Source organism: Pleurodeles waltl, chromosome 9 (genome assembly GCF_031143425.1).
Source record: "Pleurodeles waltl isolate 20211129_DDA chromosome 9, aPleWal1.hap1.20221129, whole genome shotgun sequence".
In the NCBI taxonomy this organism is placed as follows: Eukaryota; Metazoa; Chordata; class Amphibia; order Caudata; family Salamandridae; genus Pleurodeles; species Pleurodeles waltl.
The window spans coordinates 375,694,743-375,712,896 of NC_090448.1; the positions used below are offsets into that span (position 1 = coordinate 375,694,743).

Sequence of the window (18,154 nt, forward strand, 5' to 3'; positions counted from 1 at the left end):
TTGGTATAAATGACGCGCATTCAGGCCAATGGCTTCCTCACGGACTCCTTTGTGGCTACCAGATGGACCAGACAGTGCTGCCTTTTGTCACCTCTTCTCTTCTTCATTGCAGTGGACCCCCTTATTCGTCACCTCCAGGACAAGCATCTTCACCGCTGCTTACAATTCCGACATAGCCCACTAATCCTAACCCTTTATGCAGATTATATTTTCTGTTCATCTGCCACCCAGTGGATAATATGGTCCCCATTACCCAAGAAATAACCCAGTTTGGTGAGTTTTCTGATCTAGCCATCAGTTGGAACAAACCTGAAATATTTCCCCTCACTGAAGTCACAGTGCCGTATGCACCCCCTACCACCTGAAATGGTGTGGCGGTCTGTTTTTTTACCAGGGCGTCTGGTTTTACCAGGATAAAAAGCAAGTTATTCATCTGAATTACACCCTGCCATTGACATACTTTCAACACAAACTGAGGGGTGCTGTCACCTCCCGCTGTCTATTGCTGGTTGTGTAACCATTATCAGAATGACTGTTCTACCCCGATTCTTACATTTTTCCAGAATATTCCGATCCCTCTCACCTGTGCCTTTTTCTCTAAGCTTAAAACTGTGCTAAAATGCCTGGTTTGAGTGGGACGGAGACCCTGGGTAGGCTGGAACACTTGGTTCTTCCCTAGGACCGAGGGGGGCTTGGGGTACCTCACCTTCAGTTGTACTGTCTAGCTACTGATTGGCACTTTGCTTATCATTGGTATAATCATGATGCTTGTCTCCCCTACGAAACTCAGAAGTGTGGGAGCTTGAGTTGGACAGACCACTGTCAGTCAAAGTGTGGGTATTTTGCTGTAACCAAACTAATCTTATATCTTTTAATCATAGACAAACTGATACTTTCACATTTTTAAGACGCACCTACACTTCACCCAGTGCACTAACCAAACTTGATCCGTCCAGATCTTCCAACAGCCCCAATGGTAGAGCTGCTGACACTGACGTCACTCATATGACCTGGAACTGCAGCCCTGTTGGAGATTATTGGAGCACAATTTGTACCCAACTCTCCAAGATGATTGGGACAGAATTGGCTCCATGCCAGCTGATGGCCTTGTTGGGGTATGTTGCTCATGTGTCGCAGGGGATGCGTAGATTCACAGCTATAGTGCTACTATTAGCTAAACGAGAGATCGCCCTGCACTGGGGCAGTAAGTGTTGTTCTTCTGTTCCTAACTGGTTACGCAGTATGACATATTCTGACACCACGAGTGAAATATATGCCTTGCTTCAGCCTGCTGCTTCCCAGCACAAGACATTTGGCAGCCACTTCAAGATTACCTTCTGCTATGTGAAAGCACTGATTTGGACTATTGGGACCATTGTAATATATAACGTTTCTGCTGCTCACAAGCTTGTCCACCCTCAGTGCATAGCATATTATCCGGTCCTCATGTCAACGATAAATGGCGTCTTACGTGTCTCCTCTCTGCGGTCTGTCCTGTTTTGCCGTATCATCATATGGTCAGAGTTTTTCTTCTTCTTGTGCTTGTGGCTCTTTTGTTTATACTTTGATGATTTACTGGAAACCTGTTGCCTTGGGTTCTTGTCTTCTCTCTCCATGTATTTGGTGTGTCCCTTACTTGCACTATGTGTGATCTTTTATGTAATGCCCTTGTGTCCCTGAGCCTGGTACATCAGAGCTTGATGTCGCTCAGTGAGGGATTCCCTCTATAAATGTAAATTTTCCTTTGCCACAAAAGTTTTACTCTCTCAGGTTCCGTTTCCCTGGTGCTCCTGTTCCCTGATTCTCTGTAGCTCAGAAGTCCTTGCCCTTAAGGCTCTGTTGCAGGGCTCCCTCTGTTAAATAGGTGGATGCAACCTAGTAGACAGAGCTGACAGAGACAGGATTCCTTCTATCCTGCGATGGGTCAGCTGTTCAAGAACATGGACTTGAGGGAGAGCAGGAGGATGAGAGTATGAGCCTTAGGCTACCAAACGGTATGAAGAGAAAGACCCTAGCGTCTGGACTTAATATGCTTACACTGTACCCAAAGAGGTAATAAGAACAGTGATGGATTGATGGATGGATGCAAGGATATGGTGCAGTTTTTCCACTAGTTATGTTGTTTATGTAGTTATGTTGGGTTCTGGCAAATTAACTTTTTTTGTTAAATCTTTTTATTGCATTTATAACATAAACAAAACGCATATTACTAAAATACTTATACAAGATAAGAATAGAGTGGGGAAAAAAAAATAGGTAGTAGAAAGGTATGAAGATTATACTCTGATTGATAAGTGGTCGCGAGTCTGTTGTTTGGTGGTCTGATGTAGGGGGTAAGTCTGCTGTGAGGGGGTGGGGAGGTCTACAGGGCAATCAGGGCGAAGGGTAATGATTACGAGCAGGATGCATTTGTCGTGGGTGGAGTGTACCTTTGTGGATATAGTTTCGCAGCTGTATATCTAGGGTGTGTGTTTATATTCTTATCATCTGTGTTCGAATGAAGTTTCAGGTCTAGGTAGTTATGTATAGGAAATATGTTGGTTGTGATGTCTCGGATCAGTATTTTTCCAGAAGACTAGGGAGGTCGTGTATCATCTTTTTCCTGTAGTTGATCTGCCACAGAGTCCCATATATCAGCGTGCTTGACTACCACTTCTATATCACGTAATGTGTGCAACACCTGTATTTCTGCATTGACCCAACGCTGTACGTCAGTTTTCCAGTGGCGGGAATATGGGGCGCTAGGTGATTTCCACTGTGTGGCAATGAGTCGTTTGAGGATTACAAATGCTAGATCTGCGCATCTGTGTTTTTGTTTATCTTTGCTACGTTTGTGTCTGATACCCAATAGGCAGGACTCAAGGGTAAGTGCTAGGGGAATACCCAGCCATGTAGCAGTTTGTTGTGTGATGTCTTGCCATACTCGGAGTAGTGGCGGGCAGTTCCAGGTCATGTGCAAGAAATCAGCTTCCGAGTTAGTACACCTTGGACAATCAGAACTAGCTTGGGGGTACATGTGGTGGATTCGGTGTGGAGTCAGGTACGTCTGGTGTAGGTAGTTGAGCTGGGTGTATCTGAAACGTGCGTTGCGCGATACCTCGCGTGTGGATGTGAGGGCCATGGACCATGTTGGAGCTGTGAATTGTGTGAAGTGCTTTTTCCCATTTGTTCTTAACTTGTGGCTGTGCTTCTTCTGGGTTAGCTCGTAGCACGTTATGGATCCCTGAGATACGTGTTGATGTACCGATGTCTGATAGCAATTCATGCAGAATAGGTGATGGTAGTGGTTCCCTGCTACCGTGTCCCCATGCGTTGCGTATTAGAGATTGTAGTGCGCCGTACATAATAAAACTGCCCTGTCCCAGAGTGTACGTCGACGCGAGTGCCTCGTAGGGGAGAAATTGGCCCTCTGCGAATAATTCTCCCACTTACCGGAGGCCTTTGGCGGCCCAGTCGGTGAGACACAGACGGCCATGTAATCTATGTACCCCTGGGATGGCGAGTAATGGGGTCTTAGGCGAGTATGGTGGTTTTCCGGGTCCCCTGTTCACATAGCGCCGCCACACCCTTTCGGCCACTTTTAACAGGATATTGTTGTGTCGCGGTAGGGCCACACGTCCCACGAGCCATTCCAGTATGTTTAAACCACCCAGTTGTGTGCTCAGTGTGGGTTTCCGAGTGAGTGGGGTCTTGTAACCAAGTTAAGATCCACCGCAGCTGAGCAGCTGCGTAGTAGAGCTCAAATTGTGGTACACCCATCCCGCCTCTGTCCAGTGGTAGGCAGATCTTAACCAAAGCCACACGTTTACGTCCGGTGCTCCATATCAAGTCTATCAACAGCTTATTCAGCTGTGTGAAAAAAGTGCTAGGAAGCCATAGTGGTAGGGCAGCGAAAAAATATAGTAGTCGAGGGAGTATAATCATTTTGATTAATGCCACTCTACCCATAGGTGATCGTGGTAGTGCGCACCAAAAGGGCAGCAGTCCTTTTATTGATCTAATCGTCCGGTCTAGATTGCCCTCCTTGAGGTCAGATTAGTCATGATATATGTGCACTCCTAAATATTTGAAAGTGCTGTAAGTCCATTGTAAATTATGCTCAGTGGGTATGTGGGTCTGTGTGTCGGGTAGTCGGCACATGGGGAATAGACATGATTTGGCCCAGTTAACGCGTAGGCCGGATATGTCTCCGAATGAGTTCAATAATTGTAGCAGGATTGGTAGGGATTCGGTATGGTTACGTAAGTATATTAATGCATCGTCTGCGTATAAGGACACTATGCGGTGTTCCACGCCGTCCGGTATGCCCCATCTTGTGGCTTCATTGCGCAATTTAGCCGCAAGGGGTTCTATGGCTAGTGTGAACAGAAGTGGTGACAGGGGGCATCCCTGTCACGTGCCTCTACCGATCTTGAATTTTTCGGAAGTGATGGTGCCCGTTTTTACTCTAGCTATGGGGTCTGAATATAAGATAGATATCCAGCGTGTGAACACTTTACCAAATCCCAGTAACTGCAGGGTTGCCATCAGATATGGCCATCCCAGTGTGTCGAAAGCTTTTTCAACGTCTAGTGAAACCGCAACTCTGGAGTAGTCTGTATCAGGAGTTTCAGCGATCAGGCGCAATAGGTTCCTGATGTTGATAGAGGTGTTGCGTCCTGGTATAAATCCTGATTGGTCTGGGTGTACCAGGGAAGAAATTATTGGGAGAAGTCGGTTGGATAGTACCTTGCCTAATATTTTACAGTCCGAGTTTAAAAGTGATAGGGGTCGGTAAGAGCGTACGTCCAGTGGGTCGCGGCCCTTTTTATGGAGGACTACAATCGTAGCTTCGCGCTGTGAGTCTGAGAGATGACCTGTTTCATATGCCTCCTGTAGCATGGTCAGATATGGAGTGAGCGTTTGTGATGAGAAAGTCTGATAGTACTCGATCAGTAGTCCGTCCCCCCCTGGTGCTTTATTGTGGGCTAGCTGTTGCAGTGCTTGTTTTATTTCGTCACTTTCGATTGGTTTGTCTAACTCTAGTGCTTGTGCAGCCGTTAATTGATTTACGTGGGAAGTCTTGAAGAAATCTTCTAGTTGTGGTGCGAGTGGGGGAGGTTCTGCCTGATATAACCTTGCATAATACTGCCTAAATGCGTCATTTATTTCTGATTGTGTATTCACTATCACACCAGTATCTAGGCGGATGGCGTTTATAGGAGTATGCTGCTGGGTCCCTTTCGCTAACCAGGCCAGCATACGACTTGATCTATCGCCCTTGGCGTGTAATCGCACCGTATGGTATCGATAGTCGAATTTTCGTAGACGGGTTTCGGCATCGCCCCATTGCATTTTGAGTGTGATCGTGTTATTCTTAGCAGTACTATTTAAGGCCGCCTCGCATTCTGCCTTCCGTAATTTCTCCTCGATGTCATGTAGCTCTGAGAGCAGTGTGCGCCTGATACCTCCTGCAGCCCCGATGCACATGCCCCTGACTACCACCTTGTGTCCATCCCACTCGATTGCGCGTGTTGTGGCTGTTTGACTATTAATTGTGAAATATGATTTTATGGTGTTAGCTAGTTCTTCCCGGAATGGCGGGTCGCGCAACAAGATGGGTTGTAAGCGCCAAGTGGGTATTCGTGATGGCTGAATACCCCATCTCAGTGTGACGAATAGGGGGCAGTGGTCCGATAAGGTTTTGGCCAGATAGTTGGCGCTATGTATTAAGTGTGTTAATGTGGGCGAGCATAATAGTAAATCAATCCGTGTGTGGAGGTTGTGTACGGGTGAATAAAAGGAATATTCTCTATCAACGGGATGGAGACTTCTCCATGCATCGTGTAGCCTCCGTTCTGCTATCCAGGACCTTAGCATCTCAGATACCCGTCTACTAGGAGCGCTTATTAATGGCGGGTGTGATCTGTCCATAGAGATGTCCGGTACACTGTTAAAATCTCCTCCCCAGATAATTGGTATGGACGGGTCCCGTGAGATCTGTACGGATGTGGCCCTCAGGAATTCCCCTTGTCCCAAGTTTGGGGCATATATACCAGCTATGGCTAGCTGTCTACCATCCAACTCTCCACTGAGGCAGACATATCTGCCATCTGTGTCTATATATGTGTCTTGGACCGTGTATGGGATCCCTGGTGCGATCCATATCAGTACTCCCTTTGCATATTTGGATATTTTAGTTCCATAAACAGTGCCCGACCAGCTCTTATTAATTTCCTTTAATTCTTGTGTGGTGGCATGGGTCTCCTGTAGTATAGCTATATGCACTTTGTGGCGTTTGCGTCTTTTAGTTGGGTTAGCCAGGCCTCTTATGTTCCAGGTTACAATGTTGTATGTCATTGAAACGTTTTGTGTACGAATCACTAGCGGCGCATGTTTTTAAGTATGATTTGCTGCATCCCCTCGCCCATCGCCCCCATGACCTCCCCAAATCCGATCAACCCTCGAGTGTGGTGTGGTTAATACATACCTTAAAGAATTAAGAGTAAGAGGAGTATAGAAGAAAGGGGGAAAAGTGTGAATAACCAGGCACAACAGGTGCAAGAGTGGCTTCGAGCCGATTCGTGTCCATACGGGAACCCATCTGGGTTAGGGGGCTGCTGTGGTATGTGGTCCAAGGTGGCCGCGGGGTCCGGCCCATTCGGGTGTCGTCTTCTCCCATTTAGGCGCGTTCAGGCTGGAAGGCACGCCGGCTTCAGGCGCATAGTGTTTATAGCTTTCGGAGTAGGTTAATCGCTGAATCTGTGTGTTACCTTTTCAGAGGTCGTCTGCGGTGCGTGGTGTGACCACCGGTCCCAAGATTAGTGGGGATGTGGGCAGGCTTTGCGGGGACCCCACCGAGTCAGAGTCCGTGGTGCCATATTCGCGGTTGTGCTGTATTCGAATACTCGAGAACCTATTAACGTCCTTTAATGCTTGAGCTTACCAGTCCGATGCTTGCTTTTCAGTAGGGCATGATCCGGTTCTGGGTTTCAATTTCCTTTTCTTACGCTTTTTCTGTGTTAGCCATTCCTTTTGCTCTGGGTGTTCATCTGTGGGGTCTATTAAGCCCTTGGCGTGGATCCAAGTCCATACATCCTCTGGGGACGGGAAGACATGAGTTTTATCGCCATCCACTACTCGTAGTCTGGCAGGATACATGAGGGAGTATGGAAAGTTCTTATCGCGTAGTACCTGTTTTGCCTTAGTAAAGGTGGCACGTCTGCGCTGGACCTCTACTGTATAGTCCGGATAGGCTGTGACTTTTACGTTTTAAATTTCGACGGGTCCCAGCACACGGAAGCTCTTTAGGATTTGATCTCTGTCATGGTAATTCAACAGCCTGGCTATTAATGGGCGAGGAGGGGCTCCCGGGCGTGCAGGACCGCCCGGGATCCGGTGTGCCCGCTCCACTGTCAGAAAAGGGGAGGCCTCCTGCTGCAATATGTGATCTTTTAGCCAGCTCTCTAGAAATAACTCTGCGTTAGGGAGCTCGATTAGCTCCGGGAATCCCATAAATCTAATGTTATTACGGCATGACCGGCCTTCCGCCTCCTCCGCGCGTCTTTGGAGTTGTATTATCTCAGATTCCTGCTGTTGTATTCGGTTTTTCATGTCCTCTATATTTGGTTGAGATGTTTCTAGGGTAGATTCGACGGTGGTTACTCTATCCGGTAGCTTCCGGTGTTCAGTGCGTAGGATAGTGACTTCCACTGCCATTGCATCTATCTTTCCTTCCAGGGATGTTTTAGTTTCTAATATTACCTGCAGTACCTTGTCAATTTGTAACGAGTGAGCAGCTAGCGTTTCAGTCACTTTGTGCAGTGGATCTGGGCTCTCCATCGTTGGCGGGTCCCCAAGTCTGGTCTCTGGTTGGCCCCTCGGTGGCTTCGGTTTCACTATGGTTTCGCCTCTTCTGAGCTCTCTTCGTATTGCGTTGTGATTGAGGTGGTTAGTTTATACAGTTCTTGTATTAGGCGAAATTTGTTGTGTGCCCAACAGTGGGAGCTTGATGCGTTCCGCAAAAGGTACGCACCGGATGTGTGCAATTGACGATTGCGTGTTGCAGCGCACGTGTCTGTGCGTTTTATGTTGGGGGAGAATCAGCTTTGCTCTTTGCAAGAGAGGTGTGCCTGGTACTTGCAGTTGGCGGTTGCGCGCTGCGCTTCCCGTATCTGTGCGTTTTATGTTAGGAAAAGAGAAAAGGAAGAAACGGCATTGCTCCCTGGCTGTATGCAAGACTAGGAAATGTCACTGATTCCAATTTTCGTTGGTGGGTGTGGTAGATGCCTTTACCTAGTGCTTGATTTCCGAGCCCACCCAAGACACACCTTTAATAGGGCACAGCGTAGTTTGATTTCCCCTTTGAACTCCGATGTGCGTTACGTGTTGGGAATGGCTAGCGCTCCGCAGTTGTTGCTGGGCTCCGTACTTCTCCATCGACCTGACCTCTTTTTAGCACGCAAGCGTTTGGTGTAATTAAACAGCAGTTCCCAAGAACTTCGATCTGCGGCTTTTCCCTCGTCCGCAGTTAGATCTCAATCGGGCCGCGCCGTCATGCTTGTGTTCCGCGATTGGGCTCTAATGTTCGTCCGGGGTCTTAAGCTGCCCGTTAGATTGGGCACCTATGGCATACGAGGGTGCATCCGTGGTTGCGTGCTGCGGTGCCCGTAACTGCGCGATTTATGTTAGGAAAAAAAAGAAAGGAAGAAACGGCTTTGCACCCAGGCTGTGTGCAAGGCTAGGGAATGTCACTGAGTCCAGTTTTTGTTGGTGGGTGTGGTGGATGCCTTTACATAGTGCTTGACTTCTGGGCCCACCCTAAACACTCCTTCAATAGAGCACAGCGTAGTTTGATTTCACCTTTGAGCTCCGTTGTACGTTTCGTGTTAGGAATGGCTAGCGCACCGCATTTGTTGCTAGGCTCCGTACCTCCCCATCGACCTGGCCTCTCCTTAGCACGCAAGCGTTCGGTGTGATTAAACAGCAGTTTCCAGAAACTTCGGTCTACGGCCTTTTTTCTTGTCCGCAGTTAGATCTCGATCGGGCCGCGTCGCTATGCGCGTGCTTCGCGACTAGGCCCAAATGTTCGTCCGGAGTCTTAAGCAGCCCGTTAGGTCGGGCGTCTATGGCATGCGAGGGTGCATCCGTGGCTCCTCGCCGTCCCCACCCGCAGCGCTAGGATCGCTCCGTACCTGCGCGCAGGGTGCAGCCGCCGCTATCGTTGGGCCGCTCGGCCCCCCGCTGGTGCGCGTCTGCGTCTCTTTACTATCGGTGCCCCGGGCATGCCGCTGCGTCAGTTTGTTCAGGTCTTCAGGGTCTCGGGATGTTACTGAGCATGAAGCATGTGGGTTCGGAGGTTTTCAACGCCTGGGGACAGGAGGATTACAGGATAATTATGGGCTGGGCGCGGAGCTCTGATTCAAGCGACCGCACTCGCCGCCATCTTGGCCACGCCCCCCTTCTGGCAAATTAACTTAATGATGATACTCTATACAGCTGACTTGATTGTTCATTCACACACTTTATATGGAATTACTGAATGGCAACTAGCTCTATCAAAAGTTCAAGAAACATATGCTAACAAAGGGGCAGTTTTACCATTCTTATGGCACCTGCACATAAGTGGAGAGGTTTTTTGTGTAGGTGACAATCCAGTAATTGGGCAAACAGACTGCTAGGCATATTAACAATCATAACTTCAAGTGACTTAATCATTTTACTTTGCTTTTAACTAATTTAGAACCCGGCATCTGATTTAATTAGATATGTTTTCAGGGAATTGCTTACGTAGTGCTCTTATGAGTTGCTTGCGGTTCCCTTGGACTGAGGAGACAGTGCTTCATCTGTCTATGATTCAATTTGTGGACAAACTTCGAATTTCTAATTTATCTTTGGCATGCCATTGAATATTTATGAAGCTGTATCCTCTGTTAGGGCAGCATCTCATCCACCCAATCCCACACCTTTCACTTTTTGAACTGTATCAAACCCATGCTGAAGATTTTTTTTAAATAATTAATTTGTTTCTATAAACTATAAATTCCTTAAGTGGATATCATATTACAATGTGAATGAGTATACAGATTTTCTAATTCATGGTGAAATAATTTCAAAATACAGTAGTCACTGTGTGTTATAAAGTATAAAATATCTTGTGCATGATCTAGTGGAATAATGTTCTAGTATTATTAAGATATTGGTGACAACTGCCATGAATTTCAGACTGCTTTTCAATTAGTATAATAGATAACTGGATACTTTATAGGTCATATGAACTTGGTGTGCTTTTAAGTTAGTATAGCTAAATTTCGAGTCTTATTATTCAACTGAAAAAAATAAGCATCGGCCAAAATAGTCTAAAATAAAGGAGTTGGTGTAAGGCATGTGCAGTAATACAGTTCTTGTGATGGGTTGTAAGAAGCCAACACAAATGGTCAGAAGTTGGGTATGGTGTTGTGCTGTAAAAGTGGCCAGTGGTTATTGCGAAGTTGGATTTCAGAAGTAAACTCTGGCAGCTTGTGGTCCAGTATGGTCTAACCAGTATTTAAAATTCCAATTTGATGTAAGGTTGATAAGACCAAGTGTCTAAGAACCTGGATTAATTGTCCACAAGTTTCAAGTTTGGGACTCAAAGATTATAATCAATTTACCTGTGCAAAAGTAGAAATGATAGTGCAAGGCTTGGTAAGACCAAACATGTTTGTTACTGATAGTTGCACTGGTATCCTGCAGATAACTGAACGAGGGACTATTTTCCTCATATTGTTTTCTAGAAATGTGAAACCCAGGTTCTGCTCCAAAATATATTTGGAAAGGAGCTAGAGAAAAAGGGTCATCACACTTTAATTTGATCAGTAGAGGAGATCAGGGATGCTGTGTGAAATACTGGTAAACCAACAGGGAAAAAACAAGCATTAACACAGCGAATATGTTTCACAAGAAACAGCATGTTCTTTGTAGAAGGCTCGACCTATAAAAAGCTTGGTTAAATGATCAGAGACACCATTAACTTGGACAACATCGCCCTTCCCCCACGCCCCTCTGCAACTATTGCAAGTATCACACACGCTGTGACAGACGTTTTGATAGATTAAAAATTGCAAACATTATATTAATGCAATCTTAACAGATAACAAGTATAATCCCTCTATGTAGCTGCAAGGGCAACTCGAAGAACATACTGAATGAGGATATAAATTCTGCGTCTTTAATTACCATGATCTAATTGAAATTATATATAATAAATAAAGGAGGGAGTTATGAGGTCCTACAAAGAATAGTATGCAAAATCTTTTTCTTTACTATGAAATATGTTCAAAGGCCAGGAACAATCCAATTTCGTACGTGAAGTCCTCCGCCTAAGCAGAGGATAGTAACTCGGGCTTTACAATTTCTGGGACCTGTTTAGGGTTGCATGAAGCAGCTCAAATGACCCTCTTAGCATGAATATCATCTTCCCTCCTGTAGGTTAAACCAAGTTATTGACATAGCCATGAAACCGCCCTCAATGCATATGTGACATTACTTATTTGAGGACGATGTGCATCAGTCGTTTTTGAGAAACTTTCTTTGTCCAGGGTAAAAGGGTTGATACTAAAAAAGCAAAGGAGGTGTTATGGTACAACAAAGCATGAAGGACAGCAAAAGCAGATTTAATAGCTCCAGTCAAATCTAAATGTAGGAGTGATTTGATGAGGTGCAGGACAATATATAGGAGAGGGTTGGCCAAAGCCAATAGCTGGAGAACAGTTTGTGGGAAAATTAGCATTTTGCTATGATATCCAAAGCCAACAAATCCTTGAAAAATAGCTAGAGTGAGTGCTAATGGTATCCAGAGAGACCTACTCTCCAAAGATGGTTTAAAAGAACTGTATTGGGAATATGTTGTCCAAACTGTCCTCGATTGTGAAGGAGCACTGACAGTGGAGTTCATAGACTTTAAACCATTCCCACAGTATGAGTCTACAATCGATGAAATCACGTCACCTCTAGCACATTAATTGTGTCTACAAGTTAGAGACTAATCACTTCTCACAAACGTTTGTGTTCTGTATTAAGTAGGTCGAAGTTGCACCTAGGGGAGACCTCTACCCTGCCTGTGAAGGGGCTTCAGAATCAATAATACATATATTATATTTCTGCCCAGCCCATGGTTATCAAAGAGAAAAGTGGGTAGTCCTCTCATGTAGGAAATTGGGCACTAGCCAGCGTGTGGAGGCTTTTAGGTTCTTAGTACGGATACTAATAGGTTGGTGGCATATTCCATCTCAAAATTTCTTATGTAAGTCTGGATTTAGCGAAGCAAGTGTATTCAAGCCAGAGAGTAGACATTGATATTGTGCCCCATTTTGAAGGTGGTCCGTCTACTGCTATTTTGCACTTGCCCCCAGGAATCAAAGAGTTGGGCTGGGAGAGAACATATTAAATTCTCCTCCACTTCACTATTATCTTGTCTTCTGATATTTTGTACATACGTTTGTAGAGTCAAGTAGGCCTCCCTGCCCGAACGGACATGAGAGATCGTTGATGTATTTCTACCTTTTTTTGCAAATGCATCTAAAACGTATGTCAACAAATTAGTGTAGTAGAAAAATGGTGTCTGTGTTTCTGGAAGTGAATAGTCTAATTTATTTATATATATTAAAATCTTGATGTTTTAACATATGATATCTAATGTTGAATAGTGCGATGGATTATCTCCCAATGAGGTGTACATGAAGAACATGACTTTTTGCCTTCTGAACTAAGGTCTTTGGATTAGTTGAAAAGAAAATGGAGTGTTTCTATGTGAGCACCTTTACCATACTGTATGATGGTTACACTTTTTGATGTTTTAGTAGTTTTTTTATGTAGATTGATTTTTATGTTTTTATTCTTTTATGATCGTTGGTGATCGAAATAAAATTATGATGCTGAGGTACATTCGTCTTTATGAAGTCTTATTTAAGTATGTAGAAAAAGCTTCTGAATGTTTCTGTAGCTAACTTATAATTTTGTTGGGCAGTTATTAAGTGACAACAGAGGTCCCGCTGCACTGATATATAAACATTATTAAAAAAATTAAAAATAAACTGTGGAATACATTTTTTTAAATAAAAGGTTGACCAGTACATGGCAGTATGTATACCAAAACAAAGTCTACACCCTACCAATGCATGCATAAAACGAGAAGGAAATACTGGAATATGCTTCCACGACCACAGTGTCTGCAGCTCTTTCAGGTATTATAACACGCGAGGCAGAGGGGGCAGAGCAGCACATAACAACATGCACTCTTATGGAGTTTTAAATATTAGAGAATATTAACTACCCCCAAAAGCGTTTAGCCAGTTGCAGGTTATTGAAAGCTCTTGTAGACGTGATGACATTGGGTGTCCGCTGGCATCAGGATCTGAGACACAAACTGCAGCTTTTCTAAACATTCATTTCACTTACGGAACCCCAGAGGGTGTGCAATTACACTTGACGTCCGGGATACAAGAATGTGTAGAGTCAACCTTAATGGTTTCAATCTATTTACTATCTTTAGAGAAGCTCAAGAGGAGACTGCCCTGTCCCCTCAACAGCAAACAGCGATCCCGATACCAGAAGGACCCTATAGTCCAAAGTAAAGCTTTTCAGGCTACTCACACAAGCATTTACATGAATATGCGCTACAATCATAGTGTCAGCAGCGCTTTCAAGCAACGCAACACAATGCGAGAGGCAGTGGGGTTGCAGGCAACCACAGCCTCTTTATTGAAGTGCTGTAAAATGCAAATAAGAGAGAAAATATAATGTGCCGATAGCTCCCTGCTGTTGGATTCAGTCTCTTGGCATGGAATGGGCCGTGGTGAATGTCTCTTTTACAATTAAGGCTTCCCACCTGCCCCTCTCCCCATTCCTGGCTGTTTTGTGAAAACATTAAATCAAGTCACGGAGCTGGCACTATTGCACTCTTCAGGCCGGCCATGTGGAATAAGAAAAGACTGCGCGTTTCCGAGCTCCAAAAGTGCAGACAGCTTACTAAATGGCTCTTCTCAAAACGCATCATATCTCTGAGAGGAAAACCAAAATACAAACTGGCAGCCATGGTTCTGGCAGCCATGGTTGAAACAACTGTGAAGAGCTGTGTTGTGCTGAATTTCTTAGGACTAAGGAAAGCAAAGACAATGGGCTAGCAGCGATGGGGTGGGGTAAGTAATGATGTGGGAGGGTAAATGGGGGAAGAAATAAAAAAAATGTTAATCGAGCAGAGTAACAGAAGGACCTTCATCAAAAAGAAATTATAAGTACTTGATCCATGTTAAGTGAGCAAGGAAAAAAGGCAGCATAAACTGACCAATCAGGAGCCAGCAGATAAGACTGACCATGAAGCAGTCTCTGAGCCCCTTGATGTATACACTATCTCTCGCAAGTGAGTGCATGCAGCACATTAGCTGTCACATGCAAGACTTAGGGAGGCCAAGAGGATCAATTTGGCATTACCCTTGCTCTTGGAGCCAACTAGAGCAGTCATGACAGCCGCTCCTTGAAGAATTGGTCCTGCGACCAAATTTAATTGCCCCATTGTGGTGAATTAGGGCAGAAGTGCTCTTCTGAAACTGGGGTTGCCCTTTGACATTATCACTGAAAAAGACTTTCAGATGACAAAAGACTGAACTTTCTCCATGAAATATGCACCTAGACAAATGGATTAAGAGAATTTTTGCAGGAGGTAAATCCTCATTTTTTCCCCAGTTTATTTTTAACTTTGTTCTCCTTAGATATCAATAACACTTCCAAGCAGATAAGTCATTCATGTAAGGGATCTTAGAGAAGAATGGCATAGCCTGCAAAGAGAAGCAATGTGACAGATTTGCGGGACAACATGAGGGCTTCCCTAACTGTACTACTGAGTTAACAGGTCAGTCCATTATTATGTAAACTGAATAGCCGTTATGCCATAATGTAAAGGAATGTACTCAAAACCTGATTTTGAATACACTGCTACTGTTCTTAGTCTAACATATTTACCCATATAACGATCTAATCTAAAAGCCTTACTAGTTGCACTCTCACCCTAATGGAAACCAGTCTATAATGGTGAGAGGATTGAACCGTCAACTGTCCAGTTGTTTTGATGATTCGGCAATATGGTACAATATAGTTTCTGAAATTAATTGATTGAAGTCCTGGTTTGATAATTTTTAGGTGTACAGTGAGGGCCGTATTTGGTAAATGGGAACTAATTCAGCACCAAGCCAAGAAGTTTAAGGTTTCTAGTCACGCATGACAGAATATTTTATGAGCAAACAAAAGGTTTCTTATATGTTGGGAATTTGAGAGTTTGCGAACAAAAGCCTGAAAGAATGTTATGAATACTGGGAACTTTGTCAATTTCTTGACTTTTTAAGGCAATCATTTCTGCTCCCATTGTGAACCTAATCACATAATTTATTCTCAAAAACATTGAAGGCTTGAATTAAAACTATACCTCTTAGCCACCATACCTAATGGATGGGAATGAACACTGGTAATCTGAGATAACCTGACGTTACTAGGATGTAAACCTTAGACCAAGGAATTAAGTCAGTGGCCATATAGACACCTAGTTGCATGAATGTTTCATCATCTCAGTTGGTGACTGTGTAAAAAAGATTATGAATTTTTCAATGCAAAGTCAGTTTGCTTATTGTTAACTAGGTAACCTTAAGTCGTTTTAGCAAATTGAAAAATCTTTATGCCTGTACCATATTTTCTTTTGATGTTGATTAGGAGGTTTGATTTCACTATGCGATCCTCTTTGCCAAACCATTGAATTAAGATACGTCTGTTAGGTTTTCCTTTTTAGGGGCTTATTTCAAAATGTTCGAAACGTCATAATAATTTAAGTCTTTTTCACATGGGTCTGAATCAGGTGACTGCCTGAAAAGATTTATTATAAAAGTACCTTTTGCTAGCGATCCTAAGGGTTGAAGATATAAAATGACAGAGTGGGAGCTTACCAAGTGTGTTGCTCTTCAGTCTCTCCTCTAAAGCTGACCTGAAATAGCCCCACATTTCTCTGCAAATACAGGCTAATGGTGTTGATTTGAACCTTACGAATGCCTTTTCCTATTATTCTTCAAGGCTTTCCCATCTCTTAGTAAGTAATGAGATTGCTATTCTGTTGTAATGTTTATGAATAATAGCAAAGAAGAGATTACTTACCTTTACCACAATTTAGTCTCCGTGAGTGTCTTCCCAATTATTCACATCAACCACCCCAATCTCCTCCCTGCTATACCATCCTATCAAAGAAGGAATTTATGATCTTTCTACTTCCTTAATTTAATTGTCACTGTATCCTGAAGAATCAGCAGTCACTGTGATGTCTTTTAGATACTTAAGAGTGATGCAACAGTTTTTCCTTTATGTAAGGTGGCATGTTGAAGGGAACAGTTTCTTTTTAGCTTGGTTCTAAAGGGAGAAAACAAAAAAGATGCAGCAATGTAGCCAAGGTATTTTAAACCCATCTTGATTGTGTTGTGTTTTTTTTAATATGTGTTCTTCATTTTTTTAAAGATTAAATAATAAAAGGATAACATACCCTAATGGGTGGAGAGATTTATTTCTCTGTGTGTTTTGGATTACCTCACATGTATGTAGATACACTATTTTTAGGAATATATTGGAAATCCCATAATGAAGGACTGTGGTTGACCATCTCCCATGTGACACCTTTTATGCTAATGTGCAGTTTCTGATCAAAAAAAGTGTTTGTGGTGAGAAAAGGACACTGAATCCCCTGGGTGGGGTAGAGCGGTATGGGCCCACGCTGCATGCTGATGGATGTGCATTATTTTTCAAGGTCACCTGCTAATTACTGGATGTCCTTACCATCTGCTACACATCTTTTGTTTTTTTCTGCCTGGGAGCATTTCAATAATTTGTACATTGTCTGTGCAGAGAAGAAAAAGAAGTGCAGAGGAAACAAAAAGGAAAGAACCACAGGTTGAAGCACACCAAGATCCAAAAGCAGTGGAAACACCACAGGGTGCAAAGGAGCAAGTGACAAAATTGATTCAAAAAAATCCAGAAGCTCAGTCTACAGAAGAGGTTTGTGAATATGAATAAAAGTGATCACATTTTGTAATTGATTCATTCACTATTGTTCTCGCCTTTTTTCTTTGCAAACTCATGTAAAGTTTCAGTGTTGATCAAAAAATATGTGAACGTGACCCAATTAGATTGATATCATTGAATAATAAAACCTAAGTAGGAGGGAGCTCTCAAAAGGTGGGGCATTCAGGGGTTCTTATGTAACAAGGTGGTTCAATCCTAGTAATGGATTTCAACTGGACTGTCATTTCGGATATATTCTTTTCAGTTATGGTATATGAAATGAATGTACTGGGTCTTCACTTAACTGATCTTGTGATTGCGACACAAAGGCGAGTTTGCCTGTCTTAAAGTAATAGTTATTTAAGACTAGTTAAAACTTGTTTCTGATGGATGCTTCTTACTGCAGATTTTTCACCTTGTGAATTTTCTCCAGGCATCAGATTGGATCCTGAAATTTTAAAGCAGCTCTTCTGTGTGCTCATAGGTGGCTTTGTGCTTGCATAGTTCAGCTCCAGGAGAGACAATCAGACTTACTTAGGCGCCGCCCATGTGTGCAGACATCCATAGCTTCTTCTTGGTCTAACCTTGCTCCAAAATTATCCAGTCTGCAAGGGCAAGTGTCAACTGTGGAAACAGCAGGGTTTACACCATGTAGAGACTGTTGCAAGCAGATGGCTGTGGCTGACCCTCTCAAAGCCTGTTTGTGGTACCTGCCATCGGGCCTTGAAGGCATAACCAGATGAATCTGAAGGCCATATGGAACCGTGAGGCCAAACATAATGGTTCCAAACACAAGAAGAGTCCGTGCCACGACTTGTTGAAGTCAAAAGGAAGGTCCCATTACTGCTCTCATTCTCGTGGCAGATTATCATTGCGTTTAAAGCCTTATGAGAAGGTCAGGAAAAAGCACAAGAGGTTGAAGTGGGACTCAGACCCTTTCTGCCAATCTCGGACTCAATAGAGGTCAGGAGGGGGGTCATCGTGCCTCCCTGTCTCAGTCCTGATCACCATTGGAGCTGTTATAGGAATTTAGTCTCTTTGCACCCTGATTTCCAGGATCCATTGGAAACATTGTAGCAAGTAAAGGCCTTTATATAGAGGCCAAACT

General features: G+C 43.8%; 1 protein-coding gene across 3 annotated transcripts in view; it reads left to right on the plus strand.

The window, feature by feature from the left end:
* Positions 1 to 18,154, plus strand: part of LOC138259329 (transmembrane protein 87A-like) — a 425,924-nt gene that overhangs the window by 186,138 nt on the left and 221,632 nt on the right. For all 3 annotated transcript variants that reach the window (XM_069206965.1, XM_069206966.1, XM_069206967.1), the window contains one exon: positions 16,891 to 17,040. In XM_069206965.1, coding sequence (XP_069063066.1) covers positions 16,891 to 17,040 — 150 coding nt within the window. The remainder of the gene's footprint in view (positions 1 to 16,890; positions 17,041 to 18,154) is intronic.